Below are 25955 nucleotides of genomic sequence, written 5' to 3'. Positions count from 1 at the left end.
GTCATTTGAGATGGTTTGGGCATGTTCAACGAAGGCCCGATTATATCCCTAACTAGAAGAAATATTCAAGTTGAAGATCCTAAAAGAGTGAGAGGAAGGCTAGATAGAATGTGGATGGAGATAGTGACAGTCGATATGAACTCACTTCCAAGAACTAAAGCCTTGGCTCTTGATAGTGGAATGCAGGAACAAGATTCATTTAGCCGACCCCAAATCTTTGGGATAAGGCTTTGTTGTTGTATACAAAAGTAAGACACTCTACCTACTCATTTATCTTTTTTAACAACCTTTCTATTTGTTTTATGCAAGAAACTCTTATTATTTAGAAAACTTTTATCAGTAAAAAATGCTATTACTTAAGAAATGTGCTCTGCACATGCATTTCCCTAGCAAGGGTAAATCCAATAAGAAAAACCTAGTAGTGAAATCTTATCATATGCTATATGTGAGAAGTATAATACCCACATGAGTGTTCTGCTTCCAAAATATATTACTGTGCAATATGTAATATTCCCACCTATCTGTGTACGATTAGATAGAAACACACATTAAAGTTAAAAGATACTTGTGCATATTATACTCAAGTATATTGTATGATTTTGTTTGATGTATGCATTGTTACATACCAAAGAGAAGATAAATTACAAGAAATGGTAAAAGGATTTCCAAAAGAGAAAAAACTATAAAATGGCTAACTTATCAAAAGAAAAAGACAAAAAATAAAAAATGTCAATTTTTTGCACAAGCATTAACCATGATCCAACCTCCTTTAATTATGGACCACCATTTACTTACATATTCCTGGAACCATAATGTGATGCAAAATTTTCAATATACACAATGTAAAATACTCATGTATGATGTGTTTGGATATGCAATATGAGAACTAAAGTGGATAATCTATATATATTTAAGTATTTATCTTGGGGTACTGACATGAGTGCTTGCACATGTGTATGGATATGCATATTTCCATAAATGGAACTGATGTCCATCTCACACAACAATTTTATTTAATATTCGATTAGTGTATGAGTTCAGATATGTTGGGCCTACCAGATTGACATCAAATGCGTTTTTCACTTCTGTGTATGTTCCTTAAAGGATGAAAGCTGGTTTCTGATCTATGGTTTCACATGACCGTGACACCTCATGGATTCAGAGGACATCCATATGTAGCTTACTTATGTAAATCTTTTTTTTTGTTTGAATCTGCGCGTCAAGTGTCTAGAAGGCATAGAAAACTTTCTAATATTTTCTGTATGAAGATGTTTAGAAGAGTACCCTGAGGTTTGTGATCAATTTAAATGGTTGGATGTGGCATCTTTTCTGTATACATTCTGAGAGAAATATTTTTGAGTTTGTTTTTTTCGCTAAGCATAGTTTAGTCTATTCATGATCTGGTTGAGACTGACTCATGGCTATGCATTTTTGATGTAGCTGATTTTGGAGCTTGACTCTTATATCGAAGAGCTCACAAAAACACAAGGTGCCATTCCGGAGTTTGTTAACCCCAAGTAATTCCCATTTCTCAATTCTTGTTACCCTGGATCAGATATTTTCATTCTTCCACTTGATTTTTGGTAGCTTGCATCATTTACTGTATTCTGTAGTCGTGGTTAAAATCCTAGCCATTCACACCTCAAGGTGCCGTTCTGGAGTTTTTTAAATCATTTGTCCCAAGTAATTCCCTTCTCTATATTGTTTGGTACCTTGGATCAAATCCTGTTTTTGTTGTTTTGTTTTGTTACAATGATGCTAGTTTAGTATTTATAGCTTATGGCCATTATTGCCACACGCACATGCATACTCACGCACATGCACGTAATGCTTAAGAAGTAGAATTTCCCTCAGATCCAATGTCTGGAAATCATCAGTCAGGTTAACTTTGGTGTGAAGTTCCACCAAGGGGTGGGCCAACAGTTCATGGGGTCATTATGCAAAAAGTTGTAGCATAAGGAATATTTGGCATGGCCATCATATGGGACATGTATATATGACCAACACATGAGATTTCCTCTTAAGATAAAACGAGCCTATTAGGAAATAAATACAATAATACATGTACTCGGGACTCAAGTCTTATCTTATGGAACATGGGGTTGAACGTTAACGTACTTGTGTTGATACATCACAATAAAAAGGTGTTGCAGAAAGTAAAACAATAATCTTGAAAGTAGCTCAAGCCTGCTTATTTGGTATGAATGCTCCCAAAACTTTTGGTTAATGTCCGTTCTTCATGCACCATATCTTATTAATTGCATGCCATCTTGAGTGTTGGAACTTCAAATCTCCAGATTGTTTTCCTTTCTCTATGCCACTTAAATTTTTTGGCTATGTATGGCATGTTCATGTATAAAACATCCTATATCAAACTTTTGACAAGGCACTTGCATGTATTTTCCTTGGACATCCAACTTCTCAAAGGGATCATTGCATCTGGAATTGGGAATTTTTCTGATTGGAGATCTTAGTGTTTTCCCTTGGAAATTGGTTGTCAGTTATATCCTTTATGGAATGGTTAACCACTTTGTAACTCCAAATTCCTGGATTCATTATACTCCCATCTGTAATAGACAAACCACCCCATGAATTGGCTATTCCTAGACTTGTCTTTCCTTTTTACAAAGGTCATTGATCCATTATGATGTAAGAACTTACTACTATGAATAACGAAAGTATTAAATTTCGATTTCGGTGTCAATTTCGATTACTCTGTAAATGGAAATATTTTGATCAGTGTGGAAATTAATACAATTTTTGGAAATGATAGAAATATTGAAGAAATTTTCATTGACAATGCAGGAAATGATAAAATAGGCATTATAACACTCTAATTAAGTCATCAAAATACAGAAAACAACCATATGAAGTGTGAACATGAAGATCAACAACATTTTGCCACACATACACGCAAGTATTCAAAGTCTGATAGTGAAAAATAATAATACTTTACATATAAATAAGAATAATAATGTTCCGTTAACTACATATAACTTATTATGTAAAACATTGAAATGAAAAAAAGTATTTAGCATTGCATTCATGTGTTACTATATTTCTTTTATTTTCTGAATAAGTTGCTAATGTATCTAACTAATTTAAACATGGTTGATTGTGTGTGTGCTTATATTGTACTAATATGCTTTTAGAATATATTAAAATAAGATAAAATAGATGACTAACTAATCATAATTCATTTATACTAATGGATGAAGGTTATACACAAAAATTTTTAGTAAATATTATGAAGTTTACCATTCATCGAAATATTTACACCGAAATATTTGATTTTTATACCTAAAATTTGTTAATTTCAACTGAAATTCACTTTTCATCGAAATATTTCGTGAAATGAATAGTGATTTCTACTAAAACTATACAAAAAGAAACTGTTGGTTAAATTTTGTGTCGGAACTTGTGGAAACGGAAACATTTCATGGGAATATGTCAAAATTTAATACTATGAGAATAACAACCCATCACCCACAAGCTAAAATGAGACTAGTGTCCATGGGTCTTACCTTCGTTGAGTCTATTCCTTTTTCTTTGTCTCTCACATTACATTTCGTTAGGAGGAAGTAGTAGTTAGATTTCCCTTCCTGCGCACATGTGCTTAGGCTCCCATTTGTCTTTGGTAGTGGTAAATTCTGCTAATTCAACAGACCCACATGGACTGGAAGGCAGAGAATTGAGAATGTATATGGAAAGAAAACAGCCAATGGTTGATCCACCACTTCAAAGGACATTTCCCTCAAGACTTATGTAACAATCTTCCTAAGTTCCTTCATGTGAGTCTGTGGTTGATGACTCTGATTTTCCTAGTGTTATTCATAAAGATACACATGTTTCTACCCAACATCTAATTCCTATTTACCTATCTTTCATAGTTTCTGCTTCTCACGTTCCTTTTTTCCTAGTATTTCATATACTCTCTCAGTCCAAGTGGAGGGATGCAATGTATGAAGAAATGAAACCATGGTCCAATGTCCATTGAGTAGTCTTGGACGAGTCAACTGAACTGCCCCCTTGATTGGATGCTCTTGTTGTTGTATGTTGTACAAGAAAAATATATAGTTCTTTTTATTAAATGATGTTGAAGGGATGCTTCCTTCTTCATCTTCTTCACTATTGAACCCTAGAGGTTTTTTCCCCCCTACTTTGACCCTGTTTTTAGTTCCAAATCATGTGTTTCACAGTTAAATCCTAAGTGTTTTGTTATTAGGAAGGGGTGGGTAAAAAATATGCGATGTGTTCCAATTGTTGGGACAAGAAAGAAAGGGACTGCAACCATATTTTTCTCAGAGGAGGAAGTGGCTTGGTTGGTGGAGGTGTTAAAGGAAGCAATAGGTTTGGTTGCCGACACACCACTCTAGAGAAAGTCGGTTAGTTGGGGACTTGGGGTAGTTTCAAGATAGTGGAGAAATGCCAAAATGCTAATGGATCTGTTTCAAGGGTGGCCGAACTGAGAGATAGGGGTGACACAGTCTCAATATTAATTCTGACTGGGAGAGATTTTGAGGGTTGGTTAGGGAAAGGTGTTAAATTTGGATTTCGGTGTCCTTTTCAGTCAGCCTGGAAATGATATCAATACTTTCAAAGTACTTTTTTCGACAAAAAATACTTTGGTAGAAATTTAGTTGTGATCAAAATATATCCATCAAAATCATGCATTTTTGTACATAAAATTTGATTATTTCAGTCAAAACTATGAATAAAAAAGCACTTCCTCAAGTAGAGTCATTGTTTTTTTTCTTTCTCAAATTTAACACCGGGGTCTCGAAAAATGAACATTTATCTTACAAACAATCTTTGCTTTTGTTGGCATGAAAATACAAAGTGAAGCTTGCTGTCAAGAAAGTTTATTTTTGAGATCAGTAATGTGATTGGGGATAAGGTGGTCGTAATATATTCAATCTAGTTGTGCAATCCATATTTGATTGTCTCTAAAGGCTCGATGAGTTTTCGTCCATTCAGTCACGTACAGAATATCAGGAGATAGCGTCATATATCTTGATTTTGATTTTGCAAAAAATTCAAAGGTTTAAAATCTCATATCGTTCCATTGTTTCAGTTTTTCCAAAAACAGAAATGGAACTGAAATATTTTGAAACATTCGCTTTAAGTCATTAAATTTTCAGAAATGGCTAATTTTGAAGTGTTCAAAATGAAAGCTATAGTTAAAAATGACTTTTTTTTTCTTTTTTTTTCACATTGCCACTCAATAGAAATGCTTCAAAACAATCTGATTCAAAGGAACCTTGAAACATTGCATACTTGGCATATATATTGTTCTAAAAGTAATTTATATTATTTGATTAAATGAGTATTTGAGCCCATAAAAAAAAAAATTAATGAGTATTTGAAGGTACAAATATTTTTTAATTAGTCAAGTATCGAAACTTTGCACTTTTTTGTGGCAAGTGCATACTAACATATCAGCTGTGCAATATGACACTTCGAAAGTTTATTGTAATTAATTTTTGTAATCTTTTTTTTTTTTTAAATCACATGTTGCTCCTCTTTGTTGTAGATACAAGGATTCTAGCAAGACTTCATTTAAATCCTCTACTAGATTGGAATGTATGATGCAAGATTATCCAAAATCGCTGCCTCCATCAGCAAGGGTTGGATTTACAGTAAGTCAAACCTTCTTAAACGTGGCCTCCTATTTCTAGGAATGAGACCTTAGGTTCCTCATTCTTATGCGTCATTCAATTCATGAAATATTTGTTCAATAACAGTAGAGATAATTTTTTCATTTGAGTATCTCCACTAAATGCAAAATTGTCAAACAAAAACCATCACCATATAGCTTGACTGAATACCTTACTCTTCATTTTGTCCTTACATATATTATTGCAGTTTTATTCATTACCATTAGAGTATCTCCACTGGATGCAAAATTGTCAAACAAAAACCATCACCATATAGCTTGACTGAATACCTTACTCCTCATTTTGTCCTTACATATATTGTTTCAGTTTTATTGATTACCATGAATGATTAAATACAAAAATAAGGCATTGCTACTCTTCTCACTTCGAGTATAGTTTCAACATTACAATTATAATTGCCTAGGACTTGGTAACTTTTTGTTTAGTCATAGTTGACTGGAATAAATTAAACAAGTTTGACCCTAAAGAGCTTTTTTACTTGTGTGTTGCATTTGGCTACTGTTTTTAACAAGCCTGGCTTTTTTGGTTACGTAAAAAACAATTGTTCAATTAATTAATTGGATAAGCAATGCAAAAGATGATTTAGTTGTATATTATATGCTTCTTTTACTAGTCAGCAGGTTATGAAATGCATCTCTCTTTCAATAAAAACTAATTTCATATAGTTGGTGTTGTAATAATAGGGACTAGATAGCTAATTTATTATGCTTTTTGGGTTTATTTGTTATTTCCTTCATTAGAAAGAGTAGCTTGTAATTTTCAAAAAAAATTATAAAAGGGATGAGGACATGGACAAGATCTCTTATTTTTTCCTCTTTTCATCCTTTCTACTCTTCTCTCCTTTCTCTTATCTTCCTCTTCTGTCTCCTAAGAAACCCTTGAACAAAGTCAATTTGGTATAAGAGACTTCCAGTAAAATCTTCTAAAGAACAAAGAGGAGTTCTCCTTGAATAATGGCTGTATGACTTGTGTAGGGAACCTATGGCTATGACCCTACAAGTTTGTGTCTCTCCTTGTAAGATGGTAGATGATGTTTTATTAGTTTTATTGAAACTGTTTGGTTAGTTTTGGCGAGGTTTTGGGGCTGGATTAGGAGATTATTCAGAAAAATAGTTGAAAAATCCCTTTTTCAACATTATGGAGTGCATAAATCAAAGAAAGTGTTGGTGTTTTTTATTGGTTGTTTTTTGTGAGTCTCAATTTGTGGCAGCAGCTGAAACTCTCTATTCTCGATTCCGTGGAGAATCGACGGAGAGATTGAAAACATCCCCTGCTAGATCAGCCCCAATTCTCTTTTCTATTTTGGGTGATCTTTTTTTGTGGCTTGTGTGTATCTTGCGTTGTCTTATTTACTTTTCGAGCGTAAACGGCTTCCTTGGGCTTCTTTGAACTCACTTCACATGGGAATTCTCAAGTTTAGAGTTACGACGATAACCCTTTTCTTCAAATTACCACTGTTACGTTGGAGGGCACCAACTATTTAGAGTGGTCTCAATTGGCCAAGAGGTACATTCATGGTCGTGGAAAGGCGGGTACATAAATGTTCTGGTTAAGAATGACACTTGGGAGCTAGTTGGTCTTCTCAAGGATAAAAAAATCAGTTGTTTGCAGATGGGTCTTCTTGTCGCAAAAGGGTACTCACAAACCCATGATCTGTAGATAGATATACCTTGAAACACAAGCCTAATGGATTTGTAGATAGATACAAGGCTCGTCTTGTCACAAAAGGGTACTCACAGACCCATGGGATAAACTACAGTGAGATTTTCACTCCAGTGCCCAAGATGAACTCTATAAGAGTATTGTTATCATTGGCAACAAATCAGTCATGGCAAATATATCAGTTGGATGTGAAAAAGGCCTTCCTACATGAAGATCTCAAGGAAGTGTATATGTCCTCGCTTCCAAGGTTCAGATCAACTCACAGTGAAGGCAAGGTGTGTCGCCTTAAGTGGTCTATTTATGATTTGAAGCAGTATCTTCGTGCATGGTTTGACAAGTTTGGTCAAGTAATGAAGAGGAAGGGATACACTCGGAGTTTTGCCGATCACACCTTGTTTGTAAAAATGGATGATGAATTCATGACAACCCTTATAATGTATGTTGATGACATTGTGGTGGTTAGAAATTGTCTTTTTGGAGGTTCAAGATCTGAAGGCATTTCTAGCACAAGAGTTTGAGATCAAAGATCTGGGATGCTTAAAGTACTTCCTAGGAATAGAGTTTGTTCGTTCAAAATGAAGAATCTTTATCTTTTGAAGGAAGTATGTTCTTGATCTTCTTAAGGATACAAGGAAACTTGGTGTTAAACCTGTCTCTGCTCCTATTGATCTAAATCACAAGCGGAGTAAGGCAAGGGGAGATTTGCTGCTAGATAAAGATAAAGAGATGTACTAGAGACTTTTGGGCCGCCTGTTGTAATTGTTTTTGACAAGACCAGATATTGCTTATGTTGTGAGTGTGATCAGCCAATACATGTATTCTCTTAGAACTCATCACCTTGCAGTAGTAGAACGGGTTTTGTGTTACTTCAAATCTTGTCCGACGAAAGAAATTATGCTTGCTAATCATGGTCACCTCAAGTTGGACGCTTTCTTAGATGCCAATTGGGCTAGATTAGTGGAGGACAGACGGTCCACATCTTGGTATTGTGTCTTTCTTGGAGGTAATCTTGTATTATAGAGGAGTAAGAAGCAATCTTTTGTTGTTAGATCGAGCACTGTCGAATAAAGGGCCATGGCTCAAAGTGTAGCAGAGCTCCTGTGGTTGAGATCTCTCCTACAGGATCTTGGAGTTGTGGCTCCCCATCCTATGAAGTTGTATTGAGATAACAAAGATGCCATAAGCATTGTTCATAATCCAGGTCAGCACGATCACACCAAGCACATTGAGGTTGACAGACACTTTGTTCATGAACGAGTTGCTAATGGGGAGATTTGTCTTCCTTTTGTGCCTACAAGGGATCAACTTGCAAATTTCCTTACAAATGGCTTAGCTTCGAGTCCATTCTGTACCATTCTTGCAAGCTAGGCATGTGCGACAACTATGCCCCGCTTGAGGGGCAGTGTTGTAATAATAAGGACTAGATAACTAGTTTATTACGCCTTCTGGGTTTATTTGTTATTTCCTTTATTAGGAGTGGCTTGTATTTCCAAAAGTTTTATAATAAAACGGATGAGGACATGAGGATAAGATCTCTCATTTTTTCCTCTTTTCATCTTTTCTCATCTCTCCTCTCTCTTCTCTTCCCTCTCCGAAGAAACCCTAGAACAAAGTCAATTGTTGGAACTAATATTTAAGGTCTGATCACGGTATTAGTGAAGTTGATATTTGACGTAGATGATAAGATATCATGAATAAACTTAAATTGTAATGGTTCCTCTTCTTGCGTGGGTTTAATTGTTGGGACTTTACACTAATCCAGAAAATAAAATTTTGGGACTTCGTTCAGTAGTGGGTTGCTTGCATTTTGGTTTTAAGGCTCATTTTGTTATTGATAATAAATTAGAAATGCATTTCATTTTGATCTACTTGCTAAAATGAAGATAATTCACACCATTGCTATTTTGGATTTTGTGAAAAGAATAACTATAGAAGAATATCAAGTAAAAGACTTCCCGATAAAATTTGTAATCCGTAAATGATGTCATTTTGTCCCATGATGGAAAAATTCTTTGTATCTTTTGACTGAAAATGGGTAAAGATTTGATTAGTAGAACGATCTAGAGACCAAAGTGAAACCCTTAGTAATTTTTCCGCCATACTGAAAAAAGAAGAAAGATAGCTAGAGAGGGTACAATATCAACTATGGGGTTCAAAATCTTATTATTCATGTTGCTGTTCATGGGGTGCCTTGAGGTTCGTATCAATGAGTTGGGAAGCTTCATTTTAGCCTATCAAGAAGTGGCATGGCACCTCAACCTACCATTATAGTCAAGGTGAAACCGAGGTTGTTCCCTGATAACCAAATGACACCTTGGCACAGAATATAGTTTAAACACAATTAGTTGGATTGCAAACAAGTTTTTTTATTTGTGCGTGTGCTTATCGTGGGTGTTCCCACCCTTCGGGTGAGACTAATCCCACGGTTACATGCACCGCTCCCTTGGAAAGTCCTACATGCAACCGGTTGAGTCGAGGGTCAACTGGACCCTGGAGAGTGGCCCCAAGTAATTCATCAGACAGCACCATTAAACAGTTCACTGGATAGATTGCCAAACGCCGATAGTAGAATCCCAACTGATGTGGAAGCTTGGCCTGATTGGTCAATGCCAAATCATGCAAGATCTGAGGTGGTATGAGAAAACAGATTGATTTATAAACCAAAGGACAACTTTCAATTTTATTTCTTTTATCCCTTTCCAAGAATATCCCTCCAACTTTATTGCGTTTTCTCTTCTGCCCCCTCTTTCCAAGAATACCCTTCAACTTTATATATTGCCTTTGCTCTTGTCCTCCCTTTTCCAATAATACCCCATGCGGATAGGTATAGGCAAACTCTAGTATACACATATATGAGATAGGGTTATATGGACCAAAAGGCCACCTAATCTACATGGACCACATATTCATGTGGCACAAATCGAGTGCCACATGGATGTAAAGCATAAAATTTCATGAATTGCCAAAAAGACAATTGAAAAAAGAAATATTTTCACTGTTGGATTTAATTTTTGAAATTGGGAGTTCAGTGACCATCCATTTCATAGCCAACATCTGGCTGAAAAAAACATGGAACTTTTTTTTTTTCAAACCCAATCTGGACCACGACATCTAGATGACCAAGGTGCCATTTGGACAAATGTGACAGTCTACATGGCCTAAATGATGAACTTGGTCCAGGCTCTACATGGTCCTTTGGTCCGTGCAACCTTTTCCATATATATATATATATAAGAAATAGGTCCTCCTTGCCACTATTTACTTGGGATGGTGAATCAATCATAAGATGACAGATGACCTAGAATAAGTCAACTCTTGTTGCATTGTAATAGTTGAATATTGAATAAGGCTGAAGTGACCTTAGGCCTCATATCGCACTTCTTGACGTGAAAGTGTATGGGAACCATAGATGCTTTTCATCGAGATACGAGTGGAAAAGCATCTATGGTTCCTATCCACTTTCAAGTCAAGAAGTGCGATATGAGGTTCCAGCTTGAGGTCACTCCAGCACGACTCTTGAGTATTATATGTATCATAGATGTTTGTAGGTAGCTTCTGCTTTAGTTTTTTAAATTCCCCTGCAGTTCAGTCATCCCCATCTATCTGGAAGTCATTCATAACTCAGAGCTATTATTTGTCCCCTTTAGGTGATGGATACATGGCTGGCTTATGCACCTGTGAAAAACAACCCTGAAGATGCTGCTAAGGTACATATTTCTCCATTTGAATTTTGAGAAAAACTATTACCATTTAGAGTTCTATTTATACTGTTTAACAAGCTTCTTTAGCAAAGGTGTTTGAAGATCTTTCAATCAATTATATTTAGCTGGTACAGTAGATGATCCACTTTATTTTCTGGAAAACCAGATGATCAGTCCTTAAACATGATTATTAATGTTTAAATGAATAAATTCGAATATGTGTTCGGCACGAATTGAACAGTCTTACTCCAAATCATTGTTGATTGTAGGTTAGTCCTGAGTATGCTTCTTTGCTTGTTTTATCATTTTCAAAAGTTAGAAAGCCTATTTCAATATTGCAATGAACCCTATAATATTTCCATAATTTCTGAAACTCTTAGTATTTCCACTCATCAAAATCTTTCTATTTCCAAGCTGATGAAATATTAACTGAGATTGAATTTAAAACCCATCATCATCATCAAAACCTTATCCTGAATGTTGGGGGTTGTCCGAATTTAAAACTTTACATGGATAATCAGTTTGTAGAGGAAAATGTTGAAGCAGATCTCGCTTAACTTACAATGGATAGATTGTAATCATTCCTTACCAAAATCAAGGAAATGGAGCCAAGGTAGGTTTGGACGATAGCAATTTTCTGTCTACAAAATTTCTTAAGATCATCCATTTTATGCCCTGATTGTCAAAGTGCCATTCTTCTGACTTCATTCTAGTTTAACACGGGATCTAAACATTTTGACAGGTTATCATATGAAGCCAAACAATGCTGATTTCCCTGACAGTTTCTTGATGCATGTGGAGAGAATAATAAACATTCTTTCAAGCAAATATAACTAATGTCAACATTTCATTCTGGCTAGAGAGGCTATAAAGTTCATTACTTTTTAGTGATATTTCTTCGTGCAAGGGGTATATTGAGCATTCTAATTTTGTGAGGGGGTCATATGTCGGAAGTCAATTCAATATACATATGCACCAACACATGAATGCTGTAATTCAGATTTTCAGCTTTCTAAAATATATTTTTTTATAGCTGTGTCACTTATGTCTCATTCTCTTCTTGAATATAATTATATATATAAAAAAGGTTTTGGATTGCCTAGTATTCCACCAATTATTATTATTATTATTCAATTTTCTCAACTTTTAGCACCTATTAACCTGGCATGAATAACCTAATCTTCTTGGAACTTTTCCTTGGGCTTTTCCTATCGCTCGGAGGTTTAAGATTTGAATTAGTTTTCCTGTGTTGTAATTTCTAACAGTTAACCTATCACTTTAAGGTACCAAAAGGAAATCCATACCACAGTGCAACTTCTGGAGAAATGTTCATCTATCGGGCAAACAGCCTCATTCTCAGAAAGGTAATGACTTCAATCTGTCTCTTCTCTTCCTCCCTACGTTGACAATGCAGACGTCTTTGATTCTCAATGCGAGATAATTCTTCCTTTTATAAAATATTAATTGAACATTTCATTACTAATTATATTAGGCTAATTTGTAATTTGTATTATATATGTGAACACACACACACACATGTATGGTCATCAAGATCAAGTCATGGGAAGCTGATAGATCTTGACTGTTTTAACAGAACCAGGATAACATGAAAAATTAATATACATGGCACACCCTAAGTAGAAGGTTTTGTGAAATTATCAAATCCTTCAGCGAACTTTATCCTGGTCCATAATCTTAAATACATGCAATTTTATGGTTCTATTTCTTTTCTCTTTGAATACATCCATCTGCTTTAAACTTAAACTTGCATATTTCTCATTCATCATGTTTGTTACCAGGCTGGTTTCAAGATAGCAGATCCTGTACTTAAGGAGTTCAATGGACAAGAGGTGGAAGTGTGGCCACGTGTCACATGGAAACCAAAATGGGCATTAGCTTTTTCAGAAGTGAAAAGCAAAGTGGGTGGGAACTGCTCCATCTCACAGAGGTCTACGTTTGTCATCAAAGGAAAGAACGTGTTTGTTGAGGATCTCACCTTGGATGGAGCTCTAATTGTTAACTCGATTGAAGATGCTGAGGTATAGCACGACTCTGATCTAAATGGACAATAAAGTCAACAAAAACGGTTAAAGTTTCATAACGGAACATTAACCCAGAACGTTGTAACCCTGGTTTAACGTTTCATAGTGTCCCAAAATGTTTCAATTGAGACATTCCAGTTTTGGCTGAGACAGGAATGAAACATCAGCCCTGAAACATTGAATTTTGTGATTGTCTTGAAATGTCTTGGCCTAGACAGGTTTGATTTTTGTCCGGGTTGAGACATTGTCTGAAGATGAGATTTTAATCTTGTTTGTCATACCCAGAGTAACATAGGCATGCGATGTTTGGGAAGAGTTGGACAGAAAATATGAGACATTTTTTTAATTATTTTTTTTTCTCCATATTTTGTACAGGTAAAAGTGGGTGGTTCAGTGCAAAACAAGGGATGGATCCTTGAACAAGTTGATCATAAAGACACCTCAATCCCTGAAGAAGTGAGGATTAGGGGTTTCAGTATCCAAAAGGTTGATCAGTCGGAAGTGAATTATACCGAACCTGGGAAGCACTGCTTTAAGCCTTGAATGCAAATTTACTCTAAGATGGACTCTCATTGAGTGGGTCTGATTTGATACTGAGCGATGTTGGAACAATATTCTTTTTCACTGCCTCAAATAAAGAACATTTTTGGTTCATTCAACTTGAGTGGCGAAACAATGTAGTAGGAGCAATAAAATATGTTTTAAAGTTCTGTTATGAAAATTGTGATGAGAATATGTCACCCTTATTTGATGTTTTGTCATACATATCTCGAAACATTCACAGCAAATGTTTTGTCCTACTTGGTTTTCAAAATTTTGAATGAACACTCTCCATTGGATTACATGTGTCATTTCCAAGGAGGTGTTTCAAATTTTGGCATAAATGTAGGGGGATGAAATGAATTCAAAACACCATATGTCTTGAATCGAAGAGGGTTCGTTCCTTCAAAGTCGGGACTCGGTTTTAAAGGTCACATGATGCTTCGAAAGCCACTATTACACTAATTCTACTGACAACAGTCTCCCCGATCTTTACATCCTTGTGAATAATAAGACCCCAAGGTAACAGTATTTTTAAGTAATCTGTCAATTACACAAATTTTACAAACTCCTTGAAAAAATTTCGATGCATACAGGCCACTGCATGGTCTGAAACGTCTCTAAATTCTAATTCCAATTCATATACAATGACCAATTCTCCTCCTCTGTTTCTGATCCAACTGAGTCAAGAAGCAGCGGACAAGGTATTTTTGACAATTGCATATGTGGGTGAACAGAAATAACATGAACATATTTGACAAGAAAAGAAAATTGATTATGGAGATTCCTCATGTTTGGGGCACATTAGTCATCAATCACACATTCTTGTTTAAGATATTGGCATTATTGCAGAAATAAACAGTAGTATACCATATCAGCCAATTCGATGGGGTGGATCAGAAATGAAATTGCTTGGATGTTGATTCGCTCAAAAGCCCATTCCTCCCGACTTAAATGTTAGAACTCCTTGCCTCATTGGTGAAATCACCCTAAATGACGGACAGACTCACCCTTTGAGGCACTGTTCTGGTTCTACACCTTACCTACACTGACGACCTTGCTGCCTTTTAATAAGACCCCCGTCTTTTGGATGAAAAGTGGACGCCAACACCAACCAAACCCTAGCCTAACCTGATGGAACTAAGTTGCTTGTTTATCTGTCTGAATTTCACCTTGAGTCTCTGTATCTGCAAAACCCAGAGAACTAGATTGATCAACAAAATACGTCACCCAATATAACTGTTCTTTTAGGGGGGTAGGGTAAAGGAGACAATAGAATTACCCGTTTCAATTCAACCTCCATGTCTCGCTTCCGCTGCCCCAATGAGTGTCGTAAGTGGTTAATGTCAAAGGCATCATCCAAGCCATTTTCAAACACATACTCCAAGTCTTCACGTAGGCGTACTGGTAACTTGTCAACCACCGGCATTAAAAGAAAGCAGTTGAACTGTAACAGAAACAGAACTTTATATGGAAAATGATATACATAGTAAGAAGAGCTCCTACCTTATAATAGTTGAGCTGGATTTAAAAATGTGAACCATAATAACATCAAATCAAGCTCTGGGCTCTAACCCACTTATGCCGGCCAGTCACTACTTAGCATGGTTTCAAATCTCGTCCAAGACCACGATGACACGCCCGAGTCATCTACGTATCCTTCACCAACAAGACAGATTCACATGGTGACTCATGCTTCATAATAGATGACTCAGACGATCTTTTGAAAATCTTGGCCAAGTCAGTAAAACTAAGCCAAGTCTACCGGGATTTTGTATATTTTGATTAAAATAACTTTAAAAATTAGAATTTTAAATATCTATTATCTAAATAAAATATGATTGTATGACTAAATATCTTCTAATGTACCTTATTTTATAATAAAAAATAAAAAATTATAATTATTTTCATATAAATAATTGTAAACCTAGTTAAATGATTTATCTCGTCCAAGATAACTTGGTCTCGTCCATGAACAAGACAAGAAATTTGAAACCATGGTCACTAGCTACTTGGGGTATGTTAGGTAATAGGGTACTCAATAGAAATTTCAAGTATTTTGGGATTTTCAAAGAATTTTCTAAGCTTCCATATATAGCATGATCCATGCAAAGAGATTATACAAATGTTGTTTCCATTTTAAGGTAGAAATGGCAGATAATCAGTCGGTTTTGTCATGAAATATCCAAAAAATGAAAATGAATTCAATAGACCAGACTGATATCATACCAAGGCCAGTGGCCACGGCTCTAAAATATATAAGGATGATAAGGAAAATCATTGAGGAGAATATAAATACGAACCTTTAATTCTGCAGAGGCCAAGAAATATTCTCTTATGCCATGGAATATCTGTTGTACAAGAGCATAAACAATCCTCTCAGATGAAGGAGCGAGTCTTCTGTTCCAAAGTGTGGTATCTAAAAGATCAACCAGCCTTGTCTCTGTTGTCTGAATAGACGGGCTTGAGTCAATGCCTGAAGCCAAATGACTAAGCTTCACATCTGCCCTTGGCTTAACATCATTCACAACTGCCCCTAAGGATGACTCTTGAGATGGAGCAGCAATAGTAGAATTGACATTTGCCGATTGTTCTGATCCCGTAAATGAGTCAAAGAATTGCCGTAATCCAGCCCGATTCTGCAAATTCGATTATATAAAAGAATCATCGTCAAGAGAAAGTAGGGCCCTAACAGAATACACAATAAAGAGCATGCTTGTCTGGTCCACAAAATATGTTAAACCTTATTGTGGAGAGACCAAGTGACATAACGTGTTGTGCTCACTAAATCCTCCATGCATCTGCAAAAAATAAAAATTATATAGAACAAAGAAGAGATAAATTTCCCAATGCCATCATTGGGTCTTTATAGGGGTGCAACTTGGTCTGGTTCAAACCAATAGCTTTGGGCTGGTTTGATTCTGGGTTAAGAAAATGAAGAATCGATCAATTCAGTCCGGTTCTCGGTTCAAGGCTTGTATAGAACCAAACCAAACCGAGAACAAAACCCTTATATAATAAATAAATATGTATATTAATTTATTATGAATTATTGACGGAGTTACAACATATATTAATGCTTTTTTTTTGTGGATAAATTAATGACTTTTTATGGATAGATTAATGACTTATTATATGAAATTTCATGTTTATTATTTATTTGTTTTTTTTTTTTCTCAATAAAACTATGTTGTTTCCAAGTAAAGTTTATAGAATATTGACAACCCATAGAACAGAACCAAACCAAATTGACCTTATTGTTTGGTACGGTTCTATTGGCATTTCAATTTGGTTCTGGATCTTATTTAGTGGAACAAACCTATGTCAGTTTGGTTCCGATTTGGTCCCAAACCAAACCAAGTTGCACCCCTAGCCTTTAGTACCCAGATTGCAACCCCATGGAGAATAAAAGGGAGTCACTTTAATTAGGATAACTGACGTGACGTGACATCATATTGATGGTTGACTGGAACTAGAGCCCATGTAAATAAATTGAAAATCAATTACAAATGGATTGCAATAGAGACAGATGATTAACTTTTCATGGCAAGCTTTTTCAGTAGATTCTGCAAAATTATTGAAGGCAGATGCAACACGCCTGAGAAAAACTTCATGTCCACTTAAATATTCACCATCTTTCTGTTCAAAAATTGGCTAAATATAGTTAAATTATTTCAGGGGAAAGGAGAGGGAAAGTTAATTTCCCAATGGTAAAGAATTTCTGCATAGAAAGACCACCGATTCACAAGAAGAGAAAACCCATACCTGAAGAAGATAAAAGGAGATTGGAAGCAATCTCTTTAAAACGTGTAAGAGCCTAAAGCCCAGCTGTAGCAAGAAAAATGAAACATTAGCTATATGGTACACAATAATTAACAAACTTGATATATTTCATATTAGTGGGCAGAGAATTTCGTTAATTTTATTAATAATTTGTTATTTATTTAACTATGGACTATGGGGAAAATAAAATAAAACTCTTTAAGCTACTGCATCCTTCCACCACCAACGTATGCATACAACATGCACACTTCTGATTTGAGTAATTAAAAAAGTTGTAGAATGTTAGTCATCTTCCCTTTTTCAAAGCCTTGGTGCATGATCTATATGCGTCATGAGCTTGCAATTTAATATTGGCAGCCATGCTGTCCTAGCTTACTTTAGTGCCATAGGCGTGGCACAGGATTGAATGGAGGAACAACGGGGATGAATTCATCAACAACAAAAGACATGGTGCTAATTGAATGGAGGAACAGGATTCATTCTGCGGACCCAAATTTTTGGATAACAGTCTAATGATGATGAACTGGGACGGATTCATCCAAGTGCCACATATCATCAGCTCCTACAGTTCATTTGCATAATCCAAAATATATTGAACACTAACAAGTTGAAAAGAAGATGAGAATTAATTATTTTAGTATGTTAATACCACTTAAAGCTCCAGCATCAACTAGAGACGAACAAGCAACATCACAAGTTTTAATGCATAGAACCTTAGTTCCCAATGAGGTACTAGTAAAAAAATTATTGGCACTCCATGAGTTGAATAGAAGTCAATATGCATAAAAAGCAATAGTGGATAAAGTTGAACCTTTTACCTGATGAAGAAAAGGTTCAAATGTATCACGAGCCTTTGCAACAGCAATCACACAAGCAGTCCTATATGAATAAAGTTCAAAAACATGTTACAACAACTAAGAAACAAATAATGGTACAGCGTTTGGAATGAAAGGGAACTTTTTTTTCTCTTGGAATGTGTGGATACCTGGAATAGTTTGTTCCATCGTGAATATCTTCAACTCCACATGCATTTACAATCTCTTCCCGAGTAATTGGAGGACACTTGGTTGCCCCCACCACAAAACGGAATTCAGCCATGGCACGATGATACTGAGCACCTCCATAGAGACGCATTCCAGCATTCTAAAAACACACGCATATAACACCAAAATAATAGGTAATAAAAAAATCCAGTAATTATGTGCAAGTTAATGAACTAATAATTACTTGGATATATATAAGTTTGATCTCAATAAGCATTTAAAATAGGAAACAACATGGGTTTATGGACAATGGTCTACTATGCCAGCATTGCTGAAAATCATGTGTAAGGTAAGAAATCTAAAATAGGACATAGTGAAAGACATGTATATGGGTCATGAAATTCAAATGTTGTGCAGTTATCTGTGGGTCTGCCACTCTTATAGCTTACAGGTATTAGCTTGTATGGGAACTGGAGACCATCAGTGCCAGTGAATGCTCCTCCATTGACTCTCTCATCTTGTAGTGTTTCCCCTGCGACCAAAAGCATTGGAGGATGGTCTGGATTACCAAAGGTTTGACCAAATAAATTGAAAATAAAAAAATGGTCAACATTGGCTACATGTACAACGACGGGATTAACGGATATGTGCCATTTGTTAACAACATTAAGTTAATATTACCAAACTTATCAGGAGGTGCAACTACTGTCCCTTTCAATAGCAATGACAACTGAGAAAAGCAGAACACTATAGTCAGCAAAAAAAGTCAACAAAACCTAATTCAAATTAAAGTAACAGCATTTTAAGACTTCTATCATATCATGGAAACATGGAAGTATAAAAACTCTATCCAAGAATGAAATTCAAGTATCATATTGACTTCAAAGAATTAGAAATATTTGGTTCTCAAACAAAAATGCCCCAATCAATAAAAACCTTGGTCAGGAAGGAATCATGAAATACTCGTCCTTGTTCCTTTAATTTTACTTCATCCAAGTTGCTGCACATAAATAAATCAACAACATATAATCAAATATTGTACCTTTCTTCCTTATTGATAATTTATTATACCAATTTAAATCAAATACTCAAGCTTCAAATATAATATAGTTAAAAAAAAAAACTGAAATACTGACCTGAGTTCCTGATTTAAATCATTTAGCTTTCTAGTTGTGCTCCGATGCTCCTTTTCAAGGAGGGGAATGATTAATGGAACATTGTCCATATACCTGCAGAATGATATTGCACACTAAAGATTTAGTTTTAAAGATTATATGACTGAACTAGTAGTATCCTTGTTAGATTGCACATGTTTTGTACCTTTTCTGTAGCAATTCTTCCAAAAATAACCTAAGCCTGCTTACACCAATTCTACTTCTTTCTTCCTTCGACAGAGGCCTGCCTAACTTCTCCTCCAAAGATGCAACATCTTCCATCTCTCTTAAGGAAATAGTCTTTTTTGAGAAAAACAATTCATTAGTAACTTTAGGAGTACTTTGGAGAACTACAAAAAAGCTTATATATGTGAACTCCCAGCAGAAAATTTGATGCCGGCAAACTAAAACATTCTAGGAATCATCTTAATATAGAAACAGATAAACAAAATGCTTCCAATTAAATTTAGAGAGCCCCAACTTTTGCTTATTACACCTCAGTTAAAAATAAAGAAAATAAGTGAATGGTTGAGAATAAGTAAAAGTTGGGGTGCCAATAAATGCTTTCATTTTTTTTTTCTACATTTCTATATTTTGGGTTTAGGAATTTATATGAGCCTAATCATAATTGTAAACAACTACAGAAATTGTTTGAACGAGTGTTATAATGTTTTGTAATGTTGAGATTATAATTTGAACCAAAACTTTGTAATGTTTGAAGAGTGTGTTTTAATCTTTAACTGGGTGGTAAATAACTTAAGAAATTGGGGTGCAATAAGTAAAATTTGGGGTTCCAATAGCAGCTCTCTAAATTTAACATCTTTGTAGAGTTACAAGATTCATTAAGGCAGCCACCCCAAATCCAAATATTCGTTTCTATGTGCATAGAGCGTAGTGTAGTTAGCTCCGCCAGTGTTAAAATAGGTATACCACATTGGGAACATCAGATGTAAGTGTATCACATAACTTTTACAAGGTGAGCCAAGACAAACAATCAAAATGTAAAAGATGAAAAGAAAACAAAGCCAATCATATCTTCTTAATCATGATGAACCAGGTATATCTTCTTAATCATGATGGAATAACATATGAACCAGGTATATCTTCTTAATCATGATGGAATAACATAACTATATGAAACCAAAATAGAACTCAAAATTGAAGAAGAATAGTAGAAAACTGAACCTGTTTAAACTCATCATTTGACCTGTAAACAGATTCATGTCCAGAACCGACTCTTCCAGATGGAACAGACGTAAAAAAGGGAGAGTCACCTAACATGCAACCATCAAGTGTACAAGCAGGCGGCCTAAGGAAAACTTCCACATCCGAAGAACGTGCAAATTGGGGTATTTTCGTGTCAAGCTTTGTCGAGACAATTACAGTTCTTGACAACTCAGGATCAATCTGTATGCAATCGATGAAAAGATTTTCAAGCTTTTAAATCTAACGTGATTTCATCATATTTCTTAAAACTGTAAGACGAGATAGTATCAATTTGACATAATGAATAACTATAAATAAAAAAGTCGAGAAGACTGCCAAATAGGAAGACACCCCCACCTGCATCACTACCCTTCGTGTAGTAGCATTACTCCAATCACTGCAATCTTCAAGGCATAATATGATGAACTCTTTGTGCTGCATTTTAGCTCGCACAAGAGACTCTACTGAACGAGCTTGGCCCTGCAAAGCCAACGGGTTTAAAGCCAAGTAAGAGGTGCCACTATTACCACAACTTGGGATAAATTTGAAATTGGGATAAGGCCTTTGATCACATAAGAAGAGAAGTCTGATCACATAAGAAGAGAAGTTTTGCAACTCACCTGTGATGCCCGATTTTTGCGACCAGGCGTTGGAGCAGTGAGGCCAGGTGTGTCTATTATGGTAAGGTTCGGACAGTATTTATATTCTACCCTTATTATTATTTCTTTAGCCGAGAATTGACATGATTCACGCTCCAATCTCATGTTTTCAGCTTCAATGTAAGCCTACACAAGATTGCAAAAGTTGTGAGCTTATAGGAAAAAATAACCACAATAAATTGGTTCCATTCACTTGTAGAGCAGAGAAACAGGTGATGAATAAATATAACATCAAGATTTTAAAAAACCAGGGGGAAAAAATCAAAATCTACTTTATAACCCCTAAAGAATTTTTTTATTTATTTCTAAAAACAACTTAATGAAGTGGTTGATGCAGCTCAAGGGCCATGGGAGGAATCCAAAGATCCCCAAAGGAAGTGATGAGGAAAGTTAGAAAAATAGAAAGACAAAGGTACTTGACCATGTTACTAGCTGGCTATGGCAGAGAAAATAAAAGAAACTATATCAAAACTTAGATTTCTAAGAGTCAAAAACAGGAGCCCAAATAGAAAGTAACTAATATCTTAAATCATAAAATAACTTAAATGTATGACTTCTATAAAAGGATAAATAGTAAACCAAAGTTTGTAATTTGAAGTGGGGGATTGTGGGCCAAACTGACCATAAGTATTCAAGACCATATTTTTATTTTTATTTTTGATAAAGAAGCGGGTTAGTGATTTGTAATTAGTAGGTTAAGGCAAGTTTTGAACTCAGGTTGTGGTATCAACAGTCATACAAACTTTAACCAACTTAGAAAGCCAGTACCTTCAATTCAAGACATATTATTAAACCAAAGAATTGAACTTCAATTAGAAAATCTGAGGAATCATTTCTATTCAATTAGCACGTTCCATATCAGATTTCTGTAAATTTATACCCCAATTCGGAAAAATGGCAACTTGGAACAGAAACTACAAATAAGTGAATAAATCAAGGCCAATTCAAGACATAACAAGGTTATAACTTATGTGCCATTAGAACTACTTTCATGCTAACTATGAATAGAGGGCCTCCCAAGGCAAAAGGGAGAGAACAACTTACCTTCCCAAAATTCTATCAAATTCACTCCTTAAGACCTCCCTAAGTCCAAAACTCTATCGAAATACCCTCTCAAACACTCGAGTCTTAACTTTAGGAGATCCAAAAAGGAGAAGGAGAACCGAAAGAAGAAGACCAAGGTAGGATTGCTTTTAATTTCAGTTTTTTTTTTTTTTTTAAACTTTACCTGCATTCCCCCAATCCCTCTTCTACTTCCGTCACTCTATCCTCTTTTGCATTTAGTTCTTACTTCATTTCAATATCACGTAGAGTAAATTTTCCCAATGGCAAGATAAGAGTGAAGTATACTCCCTTCATGGGATGATCCTCAGAATCTCTAAGTCCATAATAAGCTTCTTGGAAGCCTTTGCATAATCATCATCTCAATCATGTAGTATAAGCATTCTTGATGGTAAGATAAGGGTTGAGAGTATACTCCCTCCATGGGATGGTCACCCCCATCTTTAAGCCCATAATAAGCTTCTTGGAAGCCTTTACATGTATCATCTAGCATAGCCATACCAACATCCATATAGTGTAAGCATTCCTAATGGCAAAAACAAGGTCGAGGAATATACCCTTTCTATGAGGTGATCCCTCACATTTATAAGTCCATAATAAGTTCCTTGGGAACATTTAGCATGCATACATTCATACTTCATGCATCCATTTAGTTTAAGTATAAAATAGGTGATACTTTCAAAAAATATTCCCAACCATGCAATGTTTCTTAGAACTTTACCCACACAAAGACAGAGTTGAGCTTAACCTTGAGCACATTTCAATGCCATGCATCATCATTAAAATGCTAGAGTATTCAAGAGTGTAATCTTTATGGATTCATGCTCTCAACCCTAAGCAAACATAAAAATCCCAACTAGAGGGGACATTCCATCACACTCACACACACTTGCACTTAGTTTCGCATGCATATACATACATACATGCATCATCATTACCTCAAAACTTTTTTAAAAACAGTCTTAGTCTTAACATTTGGCCATAGCTTTGGTAACCACCACCTTGGTGGATAGGATGGGGTGCCTAACACCTTCCCCATCTTACAACCCAACCTTTTGGTTAGACCAGTTTTGAGTCACTAAATTCATCAAAAATGAATTTATAAAATCTGTTTTTTAGGTGGCCATTCACACTCTAAACTCTTTGAATGGTGGCAACTCCCAAACCCCCGTAGTGTTGAGGTCTAGGAGAACTAAAACCTCTACGTATACTACATGAGGCTTGTGCAAAACCAAAAATTATAAAAAAATGCTTCTAAAAAACAAATTGGGTATTCGCTTAAACTACAAATTATTTAGAAAATACTCAAATTGACTTGAACTAAATTATCATTTTTTGACAAATTTCTAGTTTGTTGTCAAAGTAAGGCTTGTGCAAGACTAAAAATTATAAAAAAAAATGCCTCTAAAAAACAAATTAGGTATAAAATTAAGCTACATATTATTCAAAAAATATTTGAATTGAATTATTTGTTTTAGAAAACTTTCTAGTTTCTTGTTAGAGTGAGGTTTGTGCGAAACTACAAATCATCATAAATGCTTCTAAGAAAACCAACTTGGATATTCACTTAAACAACAAATAAAGCAAAACAAATAAAATGAATCCTTGATCTGAATTTAATTGAACCTTACTTAATTGGATATCTTAGATTTTTTGGACAAATTTCTAGTTTTTTGTTAGAGTGAGGCTTTTGCAAAACTAAAAATTATCAAAAATGCTTCCAAAAACCAAATTGGTTATTTAGTGTCTTTGGTAACACTTCTAAAGTTTGAATGGAGGTGGTCCACCTTTAAAATTCAAACTTTAGAAGCTTTATTTCCGTTTGTTTTAGTTCAGATTTTAGACTTCAGAACCAAAATTCATAAGTTTTGAACCAAAGATAGCAGGATGCTGGACGAAACTTCTGAAATCTGAATTTTTTTATTCCTAAAATACCCTCCTCAAAACTCTGATTTCTATCACTTATCATTTCTTTATACAAACCTTAAAATCCTTATTTTTAACTTTTCTACCTCTCCTTCCTCTACAACTGTGTTGTCAAAGTCTCTCATTTCGTGTTCGAAAACCCTATATTTTTATACGAACCCTAAAACCCTATATTTTTCAAATAGAAAATGAATAATTATTTATTATTTGAGTATTACCTTGTTGGAATATAATTTCTCAAATATGAATTCAAATTGAAAACAATACTTTTGGGGTGTTTGATGTGTTAGAAATCGAAATTAAATGTGTGGATGGTTTCATTATGTATAACATGTTATGTTTTTCGGTTAACAATTTATTAAATATACAAAAGGGTATTATTGTTAAAATGTTTTAAAATTATATTTGTAACGAGAAGCTTTTAAAAATGATAAACAAACAACTTCTCCAGAATAAGATTTTAGAAAACAGACTTCAGACTCCAGACTCCAGACTCCAGACTCCAGACTTCAAAAGTGTTACCAAAATATAAAAACTACCAAAATAATAATAATAAAAGGAACCCTTGATTTGAATTGAAATTGAACTGTTCTTACTTGGATTTCTGGGAGAGATTTCTCTTCAGCAATGGTGGGGTCAGTGTCTGAGACGAGACGACAGAGGGGAACCTCACAATCAGGATCGTACGTCATGTGGATGGTGATGGGTCTTCTGGTTTTGGTTCCTCCTCCAACGTGGTTGAATTGGAACCCCATTAGAGCTTCAACCAATGCGCTCTTGCCATCTGTCTGGTGACCCACAACAAGAACCGCTGGTGCATCGAAAGGTGTCTCAAATTCCTGAGCCAGTCCATGGAGATCGTTGTAGGCTTCGTATAAGCTCGATTTGTCCTCCATTTCGGCTCGAATCGACTCTTTGTTGGTCTCCATTTGCACGGACAACGGAGGAGCAGAGGCGAGAGAGTGAAGTAGAGAGAGATGTTGAGATGGCAAATGAACGGCATCAAGCTAAGGGTTTGAAACTCGACTCGGGTAGATTCCGAATCGACTCGAACTTTCAGCGAGTCCATACAAAGATATTTACCTATGTCACCCGATTCATGGGTTCGCTTAGTTCGAATTGGGGTTCATGGTTTGTGGTTCGTGGGTCAAGAATGAACCGGTTCGTAGGGGTAGACGGAGACGATGATATTTGAAATAATTTTTTAAAAAAATTTTTTTTTTTTTTAATATTAATATTTTCATGAAATCTAAAAGTTTGTATTGTTGGATTATAATGTGATAATCAATGTGGGCCCAAAACCTTTTTTAAGATTTGAAATCTAAAAAAATAAATATGTGAACCGGTAAGAGAGAGAATCCCTCTATTGTTAATGTCATTCATGCCACATGTCATATGTTTGTTGGGCTGTGAGCAAACTCGTCAAGGGCGTGCATCAAAACCGTTTCATATTATCAACACTCTATTTGAAAGTTGAAGTGATTTGAGTTAGGGTAAACAAGATATTGCATATACTTGATTTTCGAAATAAAAACTTAGAATTTTTTATTTACAAGTTG

The 25955-nt window shown here is 35.3% G+C and overlaps 2 protein-coding genes across 3 annotated transcripts in view; one reads left to right on the top strand and one right to left on the bottom strand.

Annotated features, from left to right (window-relative positions):
* The window catches only part of USP (UDP-sugar pyrophosphorylase), a 37734-nt gene extending 23905 nt beyond the window's left edge, over nt 1-13829 (top strand). The window contains exons 12-17 of the mRNA XM_086434816.1: nt 1441-1517; nt 5534-5639; nt 10988-11047; nt 12325-12405; nt 12841-13080; nt 13459-13829. Of these exons, the coding sequence (XP_086290942.1) occupies nt 1441-1517; nt 5534-5639; nt 10988-11047; nt 12325-12405; nt 12841-13080; nt 13459-13626 (732 nt within the window). The 3' untranslated portion in view covers nt 13627-13829. The remainder of the gene's footprint in view (nt 1-1440; nt 1518-5533; nt 5640-10987; nt 11048-12324; nt 12406-12840; nt 13081-13458) is intronic.
* A 547-nt stretch (nt 13830-14376) lies between these two features.
* ARC5 (P-loop containing nucleoside triphosphate hydrolases superfamily protein) lies at nt 14377-25464 on the bottom strand. Of its 2 annotated transcripts, XM_086434814.1 has the most exons (17): nt 24993-25416; nt 21370-21534; nt 21107-21229; nt 20729-20950; nt 19710-19843; nt 19526-19618; nt 19326-19389; nt 19071-19119; nt 18839-18921; nt 18392-18549; nt 18225-18285; nt 17389-17451; nt 17162-17262; nt 16367-16424; nt 15927-16262; nt 14906-15070; nt 14377-14810 (listed from the first exon to the last, which is right to left on the bottom strand). In XM_086434814.1, exons 1-17 carry the CDS (start codon nt 25323-25325, stop codon nt 14745-14747), a joined length of 2274 nt encoding a protein of 757 aa, XP_086290940.1. In that variant the 5' UTR covers nt 25326-25416; the 3' UTR covers nt 14377-14744. The 2 variants fall into 2 exon arrangements, with proteins under 2 accessions (XP_086290940.1, XP_086290941.1); XM_086434815.1 differs by lacking the exons at nt 14377-14810; nt 14906-15070 and adding an exon at nt 15156-15282 and having other exon boundaries at nt 24993-25464.
* Between the last annotated feature and the right edge of the window lie 491 nt (nt 25465-25955).

Source organism: Akebia trifoliata, chromosome 3 (genome assembly GCF_017979445.1).
Source record: "Akebia trifoliata isolate Shusen 1 chromosome 3, ASM1797944v1, whole genome shotgun sequence".
In the NCBI taxonomy this organism is placed as follows: domain Eukaryota; kingdom Viridiplantae; phylum Streptophyta; class Magnoliopsida; order Ranunculales; family Lardizabalaceae; genus Akebia; species Akebia trifoliata.
This window is presented reverse-complemented; position numbering and strand designations above follow the sequence as displayed.

Excerpts from the sequence above, each read along its gene's own strand:
- ARC5 (XM_086434814.1), bottom strand. The coding sequence starts at position 25,325 with ATGGAGACCAACAAAGAGTCGATTCGAGCCGAAATGGAGGACAAATCG. Across the intron at positions 18,550-18,838 it reads TCCCATACAAGCTAATACCT|AATGCTGGAATGCGTCTCTA; the intron begins GTAAGCTATAAG and ends GTGTGTTTTTAG. Across the intron at positions 17,263-17,388 it reads TCTCCTTTTATCTTCTTCAG|AAAGATGGTGAATATTTAAG; the intron begins GTATGGGTTTTC and ends ATTTTTGAACAG.